At 39.1% G+C, this 17,644-nt stretch overlaps 1 protein-coding gene across 3 annotated transcripts in view; it reads left to right on the top strand.

Moving 5' to 3' along the window:
• trappc9 (trafficking protein particle complex 9) overlaps positions 1 to 17,644 on the top strand; it is a 219,418-nt gene that overhangs the window by 140,656 nt on the left and 61,118 nt on the right. For all 3 annotated transcript variants that reach the window (XM_038724731.1, XM_038724732.1, XM_038724730.1), the window contains 2 exons: positions 4,005 to 4,158; positions 14,355 to 14,445. In XM_038724731.1, the coding sequence (XP_038580659.1) occupies positions 4,005 to 4,158; positions 14,355 to 14,445 (245 nt within the window). The remainder of the gene's footprint in view (positions 1 to 4,004; positions 4,159 to 14,354; positions 14,446 to 17,644) is intronic.

Raw genomic sequence — 17,644 nt, 5'->3', positions numbered from 1 at the left:
GTATGTTTGACTCTCATCAAGGCAGATTTTTTGTTCTTGTAGTGTAATTTCATTAGTTATTCGCAATACAGTATTTCAGTAAGGTGAGGCAGCAAATCACCTGCAATGATACTCATGCTCTTGCTACTGTGAAATCCAATGTAATATGATGACCAGACATCATAGTTCACCCATTTGTATAGGATAATTTCATATTTGCCAGTTTGATAAAATTCTCTGATGTAAATGTTTTAATACATAATTTCATTGCTCAGTTATGATAGCTATTGAGAGGAAACATACAAAGAAAGAGCTTGCTTGCTCAGTCAGTTTGACTGTGCTCTGCCCATCTTTCTCTCCGATCAGAAAATGACTCCTCAATGAGCTGTTATGGGATCAATACATGGATCCACTTTGTTTTGCCAATCAAGCAGAATGAACATTTTTAAGCATGTGTGGCCGCAGCCCTTCAGTTTGCTCACTCAGAAGTCATTTGCATTGCTCAGCGTGGTGCCTGTCACAACAGTGATTTATCAAGGCTTGAAAAACAGAGTTACATTCTGAGTGAGACTCTGCCTTTATAGCACCCTCTTATTGCAAGTATGCCACCTGTGGAGATGGATGTCCAGGTAATTTGCAGTTAGCTGCCTGCCTCACAGCCACACTGTGTAGTACTGAGGACAGAAAAATGGACTGCGGGTTAGACTGTTTTTGTTCTGTTCTCTCCGTATGAGGAAAGATCTGATGGTGTCTCTCTGCCAGTTAAACACTTGAAGCAAAGCCTATCACTCATCATGACAGGAAGAAGCCTAAGACTTTTTTTTTTTTTCAGTCTTGTGAACTGCTTCTGTACTGTGGCCATGCTTCGCTGTGCAATAGATGTTAAAATTCTGGGAGCAGAATTAGTAAACAATGATTTAAAAGCTCTGTTTAGCTGAGGGGAACTGCAGAGTTTGTCTCTTTGTCACTACATGCAATTTGTTCACACATTTTTGTTAGCAGTGCTTTAAAAAAAGTCTTCTTCCTAAACTCCTAAACATTTGATCTTTTGGGTTAAATTGTTTTAACAGGACAGGACAATTTTAGTAAATAAGTTAGGAAACTACAAGTCCCACCTTGGAGATTGAAGACCAGATTCACAACATGCATAGCATCTTTCTAAATAGTGTCTTTTAAATAATTGTTTAGGTTTTTCAGCCTATTTTGGATCAACCTCACTGCTCTTATTGACCTTTTTCTAAGCAGCAGCTTGCAGCTGTTTTTGCCAAAAAGAGTCAGATAAACCCACTGTACACTACCTGCCGAGCACATAGCAACAGATAGGCAACATCAGCGACTACCTGGAACATCTAGCAGCTTCAAAACCAGCTATTTACCTCAGAAGTTAGTTGAGATAAAAACAGAGCAAAACAATAGTGAATATATGACTTTTGTAAAAACACTCAAAATGAATGCTAATGTAATGTAACTCTCTATAGCACCGACAATTGTTTGCTCACACCATCATAATATGTCAATGCTGTGTTTACAGCCTATTCTGCTGCTCTCAAGTGGCAAAAAACATCTATTAATGCTGCTTTGATTCTGTCTGGTATTTTATAGTGTTTTGATATTTTACTGAGGCAGAGCAGATGTGAGGATGTGGGTTGCATCACACACTGCTTCATGCAGAGGACATTGGGAACTGTCTACCTCATCCCACATTCCTTCTCCCTTATCTCCACTTTCCCCTTAGGATATCTGCATCCACTGTCTTTGTACTGAACTCCACTGGGTTCAGCTCTGAACTACACAGAGATGTGTGCAGTCAGAGAAAGAATATGTCCAATTGTTATTTCCATGTTTGAATGGAAGGCCCGAATGCTGTATGGGTAATTAGGGGGGGGGGGGGGGGGGGGGGGGGTATTTTATCAGCACAAGTGTGGTCTCAGCTCAGTTACCCCAAGACTTTGAATCCTGGATGTGACGCTTCATGTAACCTGGGGCAACAAACTCCCTGGCTCTCGTTAATAAATAACATACCCACAGTAGGGAGGGGGAAGCTTGGACCTGAGGGTGTTTGTTCAGACTAGATAAATAATTTATCACTTGCCAAACCACACAAAGCAGTATTTGTTGTCATCAGGCACAAATGTAAGTAAGGTTTTCCTTGGAAATACTGTGTAGATGAAGACCATAGACCACTGTGATCTATTGAAGGTTAAGGTGGAAATGTAAATGCATAAAGTCAGCTGATATAGTTCAACCAAATATATGTTTGGTGTCAATTATTCAATCCCCTCTTCGTGTGCGGGGCATGAGATGAATACTACACTGAGAGATTTATGGACTTTTTGAAATGGCTTTGCTGTTTTTAATTAGGTTTCCTTTAAGTCTCATTGTAGTAGAAGCCAAAACACAAGAAGCTATCCTAGCTTGTTGTCTCTGTTGCACCACCATCTGTCATTAACCTTTGTTGGAGTATAAACTGTTTCACAAGTTGTCAGACCGTTATGAGGCAAACGGCACAAGAATTTTTTATTTTTTTATTTTATGAATAAACTGTGTGAACTAAAAAGCAAGCTAACTGACAGTTAGCTTACTTGGTCTGACAGTTAGCAAACTTGCTAGTTCTTCCTCCCCTTCAATAACTCTTTACTGAAGTAAATGATTTACAATCCTGAGAACAAAATGCCAGGGTGAGTAAAGGGCCCAGTAAAGAGTACATAAAAAGAAACTTGGAGCGCTACTGTGACTGACAAGCACTAAGTCTGCTGGCTTGCTAGTGTTTTAGCCATTAGCTTAAGAAACAGTAGTTCCTTTTTGGTGTGACTGGGCTGTGGCTAATCCACATCAAGTTTTATCTGTATTTTGTGTATAGCCTATGCTACCTATTTATTATATGATTGATTTCTACCAGTGGTGGACAGTAACTAAGTATATTAACTGAAGTACTGTACTTATAAATTACAGGTATTTTTACTTTTCTTTTCATGTCACTTTCTACTCCTACTCCACTACATCTCAGAGAGAAATATTGTACTTTTCACTTAACTATATTTATCTGCAGCTTCAGTTACTAGTTAATTAAAAAAGTAACATTTTTACACACAAAACACATGAATAGTTTAAAAAATCTGGTTTGTTATAAATTAAACTACTCATTTTTATACAAGTACAGCTAGTGCAGAAGTTGATTGACATAAATTTAATTAGCAGCAATTTTGATAATCATTTAAGTCATTTTTCATTTGAAAAACTTGGTCATGGTTCCAGCTTCAAAATAGTGCAACGTCAACCAGCTACAACAGTAAAATCCTGCTTTTACATTAATGCATGAGTGATAAGAATCTAATGATAGAATATATGGACATTTTTCTTGCTTTGAGTTCTTTTACTTTTAATTTTTTACAGTGAGGTATTATTACTTCCACCACCGATTTACTAGTACTGACATTGGTTGTCCATGGGAAATAGTGGACCTGTAATGACAACAATGTGTTTCAGATTTTACAGTATATATGAATTAATACTATTAGAGTTTTAGTTTTAGCATTTTAGTGTCTTATGGTCCTCATGCTTTTTAAGTTGCTTATCTAAAATGCACTTGACCCTACATTAGTGCTGAAATTAATACATTGATCAAATTACTGGTTGACATAAAACAAATCGACAACTCTTATAACTGAATAATGTTTTTTTTCTGTGTTGTATAATTGTGAATTGAAATTGTTTGGGTTTTGGACTGTAGGAAGATGCTGCCTTTGGCTCTAGGAAACTGCTGTGGGCTTTCGTCAGCAGTAGGAGTAGTTCATCAACAATGATTAGTTTAAGACCTTCACTAAATGCTTTGACTTCAAAAGTTCCAATGCTAAATATTTGCTCAAAATGTCAGATATTAGCTTCTCAGACATCATTAAAAAAGAGTCACATAATTTAAAAGTTACTAGTTTCATAGTCTCTGAGAGTTAAAAATTTTCTTTTGGCTAGAAATGATGTAAGCAGAAATTTGTATCTGTAAGTGCATCTCCCATCTCCTGTTGCAGGATGGCCATCCAGGTTGACAAGTTTGACTTTGAGAGTCTCCCACAGCCGGACCAGCAGACAGCTCACTTCACTAATCCCAAACAGCTGGAGGAGGAGCGACAGCATGCCCAGGGCTGCCAGATCAACAGCAAGCTGGGCATCTGTTGGAGCATCATATCCTTCTAGTGGCTACATGTACGGTAGAGTCATATCAGAGAAACCAGCCTGAGCTGACAGTTGATAGAGACGGTAAAGGTTTACACTCTTAACTGAGTGTCAGGTAATAGTCTCTAGTGTTTTTAAGTGGTCAAACAGAATTATTCAGCTCTGTGTTTGTTGAATGTTGTTGTTTGTTGACTTCAGTCAGATCAGTGATACAAGACATCTGGATACTACATCTGCATTCCCTCTGGCCAGCAGGGAACTTGTTCGCCTGTACTGACAGATGGGAAAGCGTATGGCAAAGTACTTTCCGCTCTGACACTGTGAAGTGATGTCTTAGTGTGTGCGTATGTGTGAGTGTGTAATTATGCCACACACTCGCATCAGCATGATATATAATATTTTCCCATAGGTGCTAGTCTGTGGGCAAGCTTTGTGGTCCATCCAAGGTAATCTTTGGTTGCACCATTGTCAGCATGCTGCCCTCAGGGAGACAAGTCTTTGTATCTATTCCTTTATATTGCACACTTTTGTCTTCTGGCTGGTCATGTACTTGTTCAACAACATCACACTTCTGTATAGGCATAGGTTGTAACACAGATGCAAGCTGTTCTGTGGGGTTGCAAACAGAGACACTGTGTCTTAAAATCCCTTTTTTGATGGAGGTCTGTCTCACCTGTTGGGGATTAGCCAATACAAGCACAAAAACATATTTACTATTAAAAACAGTTATAGTTATATATACTTATAGTTATAGAAAGACATCCATGTATGATTTCTGTTGCTGTTCCTGATGCTAAGGATGTGTCTGCAGTAATGTGGGTTGAAACAGAACAGAGCTTTTATCCCACTATCAGCTGATGGTCTGCTCAAGTCATTATCCACAATTTTGACCACCTGTGAGGCAAAATGCAAAATTTCCACCTAGGTGGACGATAATGTGCTATTTGACTAGTGATATCCTTGCATTGCAATCTGATTGAATGGTGTGCACTATGTGTAGCAGACTCAAGGGCTGACTTTGACTAGTTTGTGACATTCAACACTGAAGATCCGACTCTGGTAGTCCGTGGTCCATCTGAAAGTACTACGTTGTTAGTAGAGTCTACTTAGGTAGCAGAAACTAATGCCAAGTCCAGATTACATAACTTTCAACGTCGGTAAATTGCAGTGCCTGCTCTGCCAGCTGCCTACTCTTAATTGGCTGGATGTGAATATCGAATCAGCTGACAGCTCCAGGTATTTTGGATTCTGATATTGGTTTAACGTTGGCAATGCATTGGCAAGCCCCCATTGTTGAGTAGTTCACACATAACGATTGCTGAGAACCTATTGATTGTTGATTTTCCGCTGATCATAGCCTGACTGTTGGTGAGCTCAGCGACTTGCAAATCTGCCTTTAAATCGTATAGTGTGAACTAGGGCTGTCCGTGACGAAGGATTTACATAGTCGAATCAGAATCGTCAAGTCCTGCCTATAGTCGACTGATAGTCGAATCATGTGTTTTTGTGCGTGACGATTGCGAGTGGGTAGCTCCGATTTATTCTACTATTGGGGGTCAGCCCTAGTGTGGACTAGATAAGAGTTTCATAAAAGGTTATTTGGTTCCTGGGAAAGTTTCTGCTGTGGAAACGAGCTACTAGTAATCATACATAACACTGCTTTGTATCAGCACACAACTCATCAGTTGGCAGTTACTAGTGCATGTATTTAGGGATTTAAGAACTGCCTGTCAGATTGTTGGTGAGCATGGTGTACAATTAATGATGAATCCAATCTCTGAGCTACTGAAGTTGCCATTAAATTTTTCCTTTTCATGATGGCATAAACACCCCCATCATTAAGTGCATTGTTTTATGTACAAGCAATTTGGCAGCGTGTAGGCAGAGATGAAGCAAGAAAATGACACACAAATACATTCCCAGCAGCGAGTCTGATAGCACTTCTTTTACTGGAGCAAGAAACGGCCTGTTTGATGACTTTTTTCCCCCAATTTATAACATGTGTTATCAGTGTAATTTGTGAATTTAAACAGGTTTCTTTTGAAGCTGAACAACATGTAGGCAAGCTCAGGTAGTTTTGTCATCTGGGCTATAGTGACAGAAAAGAAAAATGTTTAGGAAATGGACATCCCTAAATCTGAGTAACTTAAATGTCTAAAAGCTTTTGAATGGTACAATGTAAATTCTGCCTCGGGTGGACTTTCCCTTTACAACTCGAAGAACTAGACACATGAAATATTTGATTACAATGCATGTCACACTCTGGAGCACTCACTTGGCCTTGAGCAATGTAACAGTCACTTTAATTTGTAATTTACGGGTTTCCTACAATATTATTCCTCTTTTGTTGATGGTGTTCAGTTCTTGTTGTTCACTCATATGGAACGGCTTAACCATATACAGTACATGCACTCAGAAATTGGCGAGGTAATGTGTTATGCGTGTCTTCCCCTTGAGGAGGTCATTGCCAAGTTCATGAATCATCCTATGTGTTGAATTTCATTTGTGTCTCAATTGCTCAGCACCAGCACTAATATCCACTTCAGTTATTATTGTAACTCCCCGTAAAGCTGTCTCGGCCAGCGTAATACATCCACATTACAGTTTCTCTAAGATATTACGGCTAGCCTGAAGCAACAATGTAACTTCAAGTATAGATTGACTTCAGTGGACACTAGTTCAGTTTAGGACTTGTTTTAAAATCACCTTCAAGGCATCATGCTCAGCTGTACTCCTTAGCCAGCACTATCTGTGTCATTTCTCAATGTAAACTTGATTCTAAGGGTTTTCCTGCTGAACCAGCTGCCCACTGTTAATGTCTTTTACTACAAGCCATTTGACTGAAAAGTTGCTAATATAGCTCACAAGCAAACACCAAGTAGGCAAAAAGCTTAAAGCTGTCCTGTTAGCCCAAACAATTTCTATTATAGCTCAGCTCTGTAGCTATCTTAGGGAATGGGCTTTTCAGATGTGTTGCTAATTGGCCACAAATATACTGTATATAATAAATTTATATGATACACTGCATTTGAAAGTGGATTTCACCCCTTATTTGGAGGACTTAATCTTAGAATATAATTCTGTTTCACACAGCGACAGATCAATTACTCTAATGATAGTTACCAAGTTTATTTTGCAGCTAGTCCCAACAAATTTACAGTATGCTCTTCACATGATCCACTATCCAACCCATGTTCAAATGCATGCATTAAAACCCCAGTAAGGGTTGAAAGATACGGAAAAAGACAACAGAGCTACCTTACTTAGTCCCTCACTGTGACCCTTATCTGGATACGTGCCCGAGAATAGATTGATGGATCGATGGAAGAAGCCTTTAAATCATGCGTCACTTTTGACCTTTGTTTCAAATATAGCTGTGCTTACACTGTTCTGATAAGGGTTGACATTCCTGAATTGATATAGTGACACGAAGAGACCTTTTATTTAAAAAAAAAAAAAAAAACTTATGGCGATTGAGCTAAATGCTCACAGCTCAGAAAGCTATCATGCTAACAGTGACAACGGTAACATGCTGATGTTTAGCAGATAATATTTACCTGCTTCAAAATCTTAGTTTAGCGTCTTATCAAGCTGAACTTTTGACCGAATGATGGTGGTAGATGAAAGGTCAGGGGATCACTAAATTGATTTTCCGGGGACCTTCAAGATCTGTAATAAATTTCACAGCAATCGATCCAACAGTTGTCAACACATTTCACTAGCCACCCTGCCACACTAATATATTGTATATCAATATTTTGTGTTTGCATACTGAATCTATCATACAAGAAACACTTACACAATGTTGTTAGTATGTGGCTAATATTTTAACCTTCTAATAGATTTTAAGATGCAATTATGAAACATTTTTGCTAAAAAAAACCCCAACTTTTACAATAGCGTGCTGTTAGGAAAGACGGTCGTAATTGAGATTGAAGGTGAAATGTAATGTGTGTGTCCTTTTACTAATGGAATTATAGTACTCCGTATATTCAAAGCTACTCTACAATCAAATTACAGTGACTCTTTGTGCAGTGTGGTCAGTAAATACAATGAACAAACCATATTATGTAACATGTTTCAAAGCGGACTTGTGTGAGAGGTCCACTGAGGATTGCTGCAGAAATCAGACGCTCAGGCTACTGAACATCCTGCCACTGTAACATCCAGGTTGGACCGATGAAGACATCCCAAATATAGAGTACTAAATTGTGTGTGCATTCTAAAATATTGCACCTGCAATTGTAGTACCTGTTATGGGTCATCAACTAAAAATTATTGCGTAGATGACAACAGGTCACGATCACCAACCGTCCGCACCATGCCCGGTCGCTCCGCGATCTCCGGTCCCTGACCCTGTACGCCCCAACACCCCATTCCCTCTTAGATACCTACAATGGTGTCACTATTACAACCGGCGTGCTGTGAACAGTTGGTGATCGTTCTCTCTAGCTGGATTAATTTTACCTGTGATACATGCACTGCTGCAGCTGGGGGCTCTCCGCAGCGCCACGCAACTTTCTAAATTCTTTCTTCTCACAGAGAAAAGAAGTCAGGTCGAGACAACATTTGCTTCATTGGCATGAATGTTAATACAACAGTATTGCCAAAGCTAAAGGAAAATACAAAAAAAACTATTCTATTCATATAGTTCATCAAATAAATAAAATAATGTTTTTCATATATTGGATATAGAATAATATTATCTAATACTGTTAATTTCTCTACATCCTCTTTCATTACGGCTGTGTCTCCCTCCTTCTCACAACAATAACAGCGGCCATCTTTTGCACCTTCCTTTCAAAAGATGCTGTTGCATTCACATGAAACTGCGTTTAGGCTTGTTAGATCTCATTTCATGTAGTAATTAAATGTATTTGCATGTTACCCTCCCACTACTTTGCACAATAAAATTATATAAAATAAATCAATAAAACACCCCAAATTGCATATTTATTAAGACAAAAGTAGTAAATGAACAACAGGTGCTATCTTGCACTTTTGAAAGATGTCATTTTCCGTGCACACCGTTAATAGATCAGCCTACGTGTTCATTTGCTGGTGATATCACATTTGCACACGTTTTTACTCACACGAACCTTTACTAAATGTAGCTCACATTGTAGCTGCGTGGTGCTCCTGTTACCCAACATTTCCACTGAAGTCTTGAAGTAGAGATTATAATGCTCATGATTCAAGTGATCAAAGCCGCAACAATGTTGTTTGCCATTCACGCAGGTGCATGTTGTGACGTGTGATTCATTATGATTCAGAATTTGAGTTTGGGATCCAGCAGGCACCGTCGAAGCACTTTTCAGCACAGTATGTTTTGTCTGTGGATGCCTCTCTCTCTCTGGATGGATACTGTACTCTCCCTCAAAGGTTAATAGACACAGGTTTTTGGTGCTCTAGACGCTGCTCGTCTCACCCATTATTCCAAATGTCAGCTGTGTAAATGATCAGCAGTGTGCTTATCATCACATATTATCTGGGTAATTGCTCTCTGACAGCCGTATTTGTTTTGATGCAGTTCATACATTGATAGCCTACCCTGCGATCAGTTTAATGCTATCATTATTGTCAGGTTACAGAAACATGCTCTTCATGTACCCTCGGCATCAAAATGAATACACTGCACAACCAACATGAAGCATTTAATTTGCAGAGAGTTTTATTCCCCCCTTTTGGAGGTATAATCAGTGCCATTCTGTGCCAGTTTGAAATTGTAGTAACTGACTATTCTGTTTTCTTTACATTTCCTTGTGATATATCACTTTTCAGAATGCTAATCCACTACTACTAAAACTAGTATCTAATGCCTTTATGACTGATTTTGTGGTATCTCTTCTTGTTCTTTTTGGTGTTCATGAAATATGAGCAGCATGCATCCACACATTCAGTATACACTACATAAGCAGCATTTGCATTTATAACATTTTCTCTCTCTCATATCAAGTCAATTTGGCCCTTTAATCTTCTGGTAGAAGAGTGTAAGTAGCTCCGTTCCATGAATAAAACTAGAAGGTAAGGGACTGTGTACTGCGATGCATGTAGCAGACTTAATTGACTTGGCTGTAAGAAGGCAGGAATGTTTCCTCACAGCTGCTGTTCAATGATTAAGTTGTGTCTTATTTTAAATGTAACCATTCAGATGAAAATCAAGTTATTTCTGTAATATTTCTGGATTCCACACAGCATTAGAATCTTCTCTAAAAAAAAAAGTACACAAAATGACTACAGGATAAGCCCATTAATATTGTCTCTGCTGCAAAGCAGATTATCCATTAAGGGTCAGCTGAAAAGGGACTTGTTGGTGCTTAGAGTCTCAGGGGTAGTGGGTCAGGGTTAAAATGTCAGATAAGATATTGTTTCCTGTACAGTTTCGATGATCTTCATGATAACTAGAATGTGTGTTTTCTAAAGAAAATGTAGTGTGATTTCTGAGAGCTGAAATGCATTGCTTGAGAAAGTGTACCAGAAGGAGCAGCAGCATATATAATTATAGGTCCAGGCAGTGCAAATATCTTATTCTCAAATTCTGTAGGTACACATTCTCATTGTGTAACACTACCTTGTAGGATAAAGAAATGAAATAAATAATGTCATCTTTTTTCCTGCATCTTAGAAAAATTTCAGATTTTTAGATTCAACCTTTTTACAAATAACCTGGAAAGTGTTTTTCATTCCTTCACCAGCTGATCTGACTTGACTTGACTATTGTAACTTTTTTGTGTCTGGAATCTGCAAGTCTAAGAGTCTACAGCCATGCTAGCAGCAATGTGTTGCTATGTGTTGAGCTAAATCAGCATGCTAACATACTCACAATCACAGTGTCAACATGCAGATATTAAGTTGGTATAATATACTATGTTTCTATGTTCCATTTTAGCTAATTAGCACTAAACATGAAGTACAGCAGAGGCTGATGGGAATGTCATTCGTGTGAACCCCATGGTGGCGCTGAATAGTCAGAGAATCCCTAAAGTGATTTAGGATGTATCATCTTGGCACCTTGTAGCATGTCTAAACTACATATGAATTTTAACAAATTTATGAGAATACCCAATTATGAATTTTAATATTCAGAAAATATTAATAAATCTCTCGTTTCACAGGGCACCACCGGAGTTGTTATTAACCCAGAGTCTCCGGACCTCTAGGTAGCTTTTAATAATCATACAATTATTCACCAGTGATCAGTTAGTTAATAATCGCTCAATTATCTTAAATCAATCAGTCAGTCTCATATCTAAAGGGTCGATTCTCTTGGCAGGGACTTAGAAGTAGGCAACACACACAATTCCTTGATTACAGTGAATTTATTAACTAACTAAGATAATATAAAAAGGTGGTTAAATACATCAGAGAAATAAACAATGGCTAAACAATGAGAATGGAGGTTCGATTGTGGGAGGATTTGACTCATACGGCAACTAACGAATGCAATTAGATGATAACTCGGTTAAATTTGTCTAGGGCTTTAAAGAGTACAAATGCTAGACTAAAGAAAAATGGATTAGCAACTATTGGATGTCAATGACCACAGAATGTAGGGTTTTGGTCTTACTGCTTGTGTTTCTTCCCGCCGGGTTGATGGTAAAGGGCCTCACACTGGCAGAGTCCATGCGTTCTCGGTTAGGACAACTTAAAGCTGTCGGCCAGTCGCTTTCTCTGCCAGGGAATTTCTCCGGGGGTCCGTCTCTGGGAGGCTTATTGAAGAAACTTGCAGTGGGGCCTTCCCAACCCCGTCTCGGGTCAGGTTTAAGTCGTCCTTTGTTACTGCTGTCGTGCAACTTGGCAGGGTCCGACCTCAGTGGGCTTAGCTCGACGTATAAAGCTTAAAAAGAACTTGGTCGTTCTTGAATTAACTAGTGTAACTTAACGGACTGATAACTTAAACAAACAAAAGAAAGAAAATAAAACAAGTAAAGTTGCTGGAACTGAGGGAAACTGAAGTCTCGGCACTTCGCGTGTGTAGCTTCAAGCGAAACAAAAACTTTGTTGCGCTGGTCGAATTCTTAGGGCGTTGCCGGGAGAGGGCGTTGCCGGGAGAGGGCACACCAGGCGCGTGCCGAACAAGCCGGCAGACAAGAGGGAAGCGTCCAGAGAGCAGAGCGAAGGGGGCACGAACGACGTCGTGTGTCGCTCTTTTGTTGTCTGGGGCGTGGTTCCCCAGAGGGCAGTCCTTCGTTTCCCGCAGGGAGGCCGTTTCCGGTTTCCCTAGGGACTGTCTTTCTAAACTTTTACGGTCTATAAAAGAAAAGAAAATCAATTTGCACGTATTATAATCAAATATTTTCCCACAATCAAACCTCAATGGTCGAATGGTTGTACCGTTCTAAGTTTAAGCATTTGGTAACAGGAAAACACTTGTCAGTAATTAGACCTTAAAAGGTTAGCATTTCAGAATGATGGCATGTATTACTTATTTCGTCCACTTGGGGGAGCTCAGGTTACATGACGACAGCTTAGATTAATCCAAAAATAATCTTTCCTTAGGAACTGGGAAATTTAGTTGTTTAGCCTTAAATTCAAGCTGGCAATTAATAGAGTATAGTATTAATATATACTATTATCATTGTGTGAAAAAGTATTCAGATGGAGTGTCCTTAATCTTGCTGAAAATTAAAACACTGCAAAAGTAACTTATTTAGATTATTTTCAGCAATAATATCAACAGATAGCAACAACATGGTAACATAACTACTCAAATAGAGGCAAACGTAATCAAGTAACTAAAAGATTATTTAATTAAACAGGTAATGCTTTGAGTCTTTGAAGACTGCAGTCTTTGTTTACATAAAGTCCTGTCCTTGGTGTCCTGGATTTTGTCACACCTGGGTGAGCAGGAGTATCGCTTTGATGAGAGGTAATGAAACACAGAGCAAGGTCAGTTGCCACGGTTACGTGTGTGTGTGTGGGGGGCAGTTTAGGGTTTCCTGCCCCCTTATAAGAAGAGTTCTGATAGTCTGTTTAGAAAAATGCTAATCGCTGGTTAATGTCCCTTTTGTCAGTTTAACAGTCAGGCACCGCGTTATCAGGCTGCGGAATCAAAGGTGCCAGTGTTACGATCAGGCTGCTCAGGAATAGCACTTAGGGAAAGCGACCTTTCCACCCCCCTTCTGTTGAAAGTTGATCTCAACCCCCCTCATTCTTCTCTCAGGAAGAGAAGAGGAATTTGGAGTAGCCCAGATTTATTTAATATAAAATGCACAAATCCACACTGTTGGTCCACTACACACCATAAATGAAATACATAACGGATTTCCGATCCTTTCAGTAGATGTTGAGATAGTTCAGTGTTTCCCACAGAAGGACAGCGTAACTGTGGCAAAAGAGAGAGAGAGGGAGCAATTGAGCGAGAGGAGGTGCTGAGCGAATATATGCGCTGCGCATAGCAATCAAATATGTAATCAAATATGATTTTACACATTTTAAATAGTAAAAAAAAAATAAAATAGAAATGTGGCAGCCTGCCACAAATAGATCAATGTGTGGGAAACACTGTAGTTCAAAGGACAAGGAAAAAGTTTGTAAATGTAAATCTTTTCGACCACTCAAAGCGCTTTTACACTACATCTGCATTCACCAGTCACACACATTCATACACTGAGCCTAAGTGCTCAAACGGAAACTAACATTCACACTCACTCATACACTGGCGGAATAGCCGCCAGGGGTAATTCGGGGTTCAGTATCTTGCCCAAGGACACTTCGACATGCAGCCAGGGGGAGCCAGGGATTGAACCGCCGACCTTCCAATTAACGGCCAACCCGCTCTACCTCCTGAGCCACAGCCGCCCAGTTTGGGATCATCTAAGTGATTAAGATTCATCCTCTTGGAACCATGAATGTGGGGACATCAATCCATCAAAAAGCTGTTGGGATATTTTAGTCTGGACTAAAATAGTGGGCCGCTATCGCTAGAGCATGGCTAAAAATATCTATCCTGTTTACAACTAATTCAAGACTCCTTATTATGATATATATACATCTATTATAGCAACACCTCTAACATTACCCTTTAAGGTTTGTTGAAGTTTTGCCCTTTTGAAATCATGATATACAGTTCATCATTATGTTTAATCCAACTCCTAGCTTTGCAAGTAACTTTTCTATATGTGTATACAGCTGATCTCCTCATGTTTGATTAATACTTGAAATGTTCCAAGCCTCTCCATGGTGTTGTCCTTAACTGTACCCACCCTTCCCTGCGGCGCTGTGGCGAGGCCAGTGTGGAGGGAGTCCTCAACCAGCTGGTCTTGGAGCACCTACAGCTTGCTCCTCTGCAGTGGGGTGAGTCTCTTGCGTGTCTGTGTTTGTGTGTGTGTGTGTGTGTGTGTGTGTGTGTGTGTGTGTGTGTGTGTGTGTGTGAGATTAGGAGCTGTGATCGCACTCTTACACCGCAGTAATGACTGAAAGTTTGTGAACTCCATGTAAATGACATGTTAACAGATGTGTTGAAATCCTTCTCAAACAGGTCATATTTATTTCCGTGAAGTGAATGAAATGAGAGAAAAGGTTTCAAGTATGTGGTTGTGATTGTTGTGCTTTATAGATTTTGTTTTACCTACTTTATATGGTACCAAAGGGATCTTTTTACCTGTCAGTTAGTGTATAACTTTCCCGAACTGGGTTCAAGCCATGTTTTTTTATTTGCATTCATAATGGGCTACAGGCTATTTTGGAGAAGTGTAGACAGCAGCTTGGGAAATGTGTGAATCACTGGGGACACAGAATTTGTAGGAGCACTCTTCGGTTGTACCATCTGTGATCATCCTCTGAAATCACTTTTGATTTACTGCGGATGTTTGTTTTCTGAGATTCCCAGTCTCTGTTTGGGCACTGCCAGCATTTTGATTAGTCAGCTGGGGCTGTCCAAAAGAGAAAGCAATCTGCAAAATGAAGCAACACAGCAGATCAATCATGGAAATGTAAGAATCTATTGAGACAGAAATAGGGGGGCAAACACCAAGGCAAACACCTCACTGAATACACTGTTCTTCCGATATTTTGGCAGATGACATGCACCCCCTCCTGTGAGGAAACAATCCCAAGAGTAAAGCTGTTTTGAGATTCACCGGGACTGATTTTCTACATTATGTGTGTAATCTGCAGACAATTTCAGTGGTTGTTATTTTCTTGCGTCTTCATTTCTGTAAAGGTAGTCTTGCAGTTTCAGGCCATTGCAAGCCTTGCTGATTATGAGCCAGATGATTTGCCTCAGCCCATTAGGACGCCTTTATCAGGGTTTCCAAGACTATCACAGGCTCAATTACGTGTATAGTTCAAGCATTTCCCCTGTGTCTAAAATCGTTTGTCCAATTGGATGCTTTTAATGCAGTCGTGTCTCTGTGAGCCTCACACTTATAGAGATACAGTAAATGGATATAACTTGCTTGATAAACATTATGATTATAGTTTTATGTAATAGCTGGGATGTGTATGGCCAAAGCTTTGTGTTATATTACATTTACATTTATTCATTTAGCTGACGCTTTTATCCAAAGCGACTTACGATTGCTATTTATGTCAGAGGTCGCACGCCTCTGGAGCAACTAGGGGTTAAGTGTCTTGCTCAGGGACACATTGGTGGGTCACAGTGGGGAGGTGAACTCAGGTCTCTCACGCCAAAGCCATGCGTCTTATCCACTGCACCATCACCACCCCTGTTCTGATGTAGTTCTTTTTTTCCCCAGTTTCCATGCTGGGGATTGAGACTTTACAATGGTACTCTTGTTTATTTCCCTTTAGTAACATAGTTTAAGATGCCAGAAAATACTTTTAAAGTAAACTTTTTTAAAACTCATGCTGCATATTTAACTATTGGGGAATCAGTCAAGCCCCATGCACTTTTTTTATTCAGCTTGGACAGTCACAGGGTTTTACCTTTTTTGTTTACATTTTTTAGATCTCATGATGATAATTTTTTAATTTTATTTAATAATCATCATCTTGACACACTTTCTCACCAATTAGTTTGTAGAAACTATTTAAACTCGTCCAGGAGGTGATAGATTATATGTCAAAAATGTTCTTCTTTCTTTTTCACATTTTTGTCACAAAACTTTAGAGATTCCAGAAAGTCATCTCTTTAACAAATTAGTCTAAAAGAAATCTTTATATTGCGTTTTATATTGCAGTGCGTTGCTGTTTAATGCTTCATAATAATTTCATTAAAATAAAAATATTTGAGCAAATGTACATTAGTGTCATCTACAGTATGCGCTGCATACACATGCTTTTCTGGAGCAGTCAACCAGCACCATGGCATTTTTCCATCAACAATGATGAGGAGAAAAAAGCATCTCTGTCACAATATTTTGATCTATCTATCTGCACTGCCACTTGTTGAACTTTAAGAGAAAAACTACTTTGTGTTTGTTTTGTCAGTGAAGAACATTGATGTGAAAAAATCATGCATGCAGACAGAATAAATTGTGTGTTTTTTTCCAAATTTTGAAAGGATCCTGGAAAATGATAGTATTCTAGATATTCTAACGAATAGTCAATTTGACATCCTAAAATCTCCTTAAAGTTACTTCAAGGTCCAGTAAAAGTGGTGGATCTCTGTTTCGAGAGCACCAGATAGGGTCAGATAGGGTCTCTTGTTCAAATACAAAGAAAAATTAAATCTGACAAACAGACAAATGCAAATTGAAAACATTTTCTAAGAGGTTGAAATGTCCCACTGTCACTTTCAGTCTTACGCATACATTTCATTTAGTAATTTTGAAATACAGTAACTACATAGCAACATATACAAAGACTCAACAGTGTCGGTAGTTATTTTTAGAAGCTGTGCACTCAGGCCGGAGTTATAAGAGAGGGACTCTTTGCCTGAGCTCAGCCAGTTGTGTGGCAGGAGAAACCTGATGCCTCTTGATGATTTGTTACCATAAAATCTATAAATATTTGATCATCAAGTTCCAGTAAATGGAGAATATGGAAAGTGCCAGAATGGCTGTGTTTGTTTCCAAGCTCATTATTATTGTTGAATAGGGAGCAAACGGAGGCCATTAGTAAATGATTCTACCTCTGGGCAGAATCAGCCCCACAGTCACGTCAGCGGAGCAGCAGTAATGTACAATCATGTATGATGAAATTCACTTCATTATTATAAATGAATAATGCAAGTATTTTTTTAATTAGTGACACATCCTGTTGTTTCTGTTGAATTTAAATTTTAGGGTTCAGAGGATGGCTGTAATTCACTTTGGGCTGGAACTGAAAGCGGATTACTTTTATGTTAGGGTTAGCAAAAACATAAACGTTGATGAGAGGGCTGCTTTTTGTTTTTTTCTTTCCTTTTCTTTACGCTGTCTAGAGAGAAAATGAGTTCCGGTAGTCTGTTCTTTTCTTCTAGTCTATTTTCCTTAAATATGACAGCTTTAACATGTGTATATAAGAGCAATTATGATTGATATTTCCCTCTTCCTCTGAGTGTGAGTGCTAATTCTGAGAGGTTTCCACAGAGCTTCTGGGCTTTTCATAG

Source organism: Micropterus salmoides, unplaced genomic scaffold (genome assembly GCF_014851395.1).
Source record: "Micropterus salmoides isolate LMB-PRFRI ecotype aquatic unplaced genomic scaffold, ASM1485139v1 Ms_hic_scaffold_17, whole genome shotgun sequence".
In the NCBI taxonomy this organism is placed as follows: domain Eukaryota; kingdom Metazoa; phylum Chordata; class Actinopteri; order Centrarchiformes; family Centrarchidae; genus Micropterus; species Micropterus salmoides.
The sequence above is the reverse complement of the archived record's forward strand: the minus strand, read 5'-3'. Positions and strand labels throughout refer to the sequence as shown.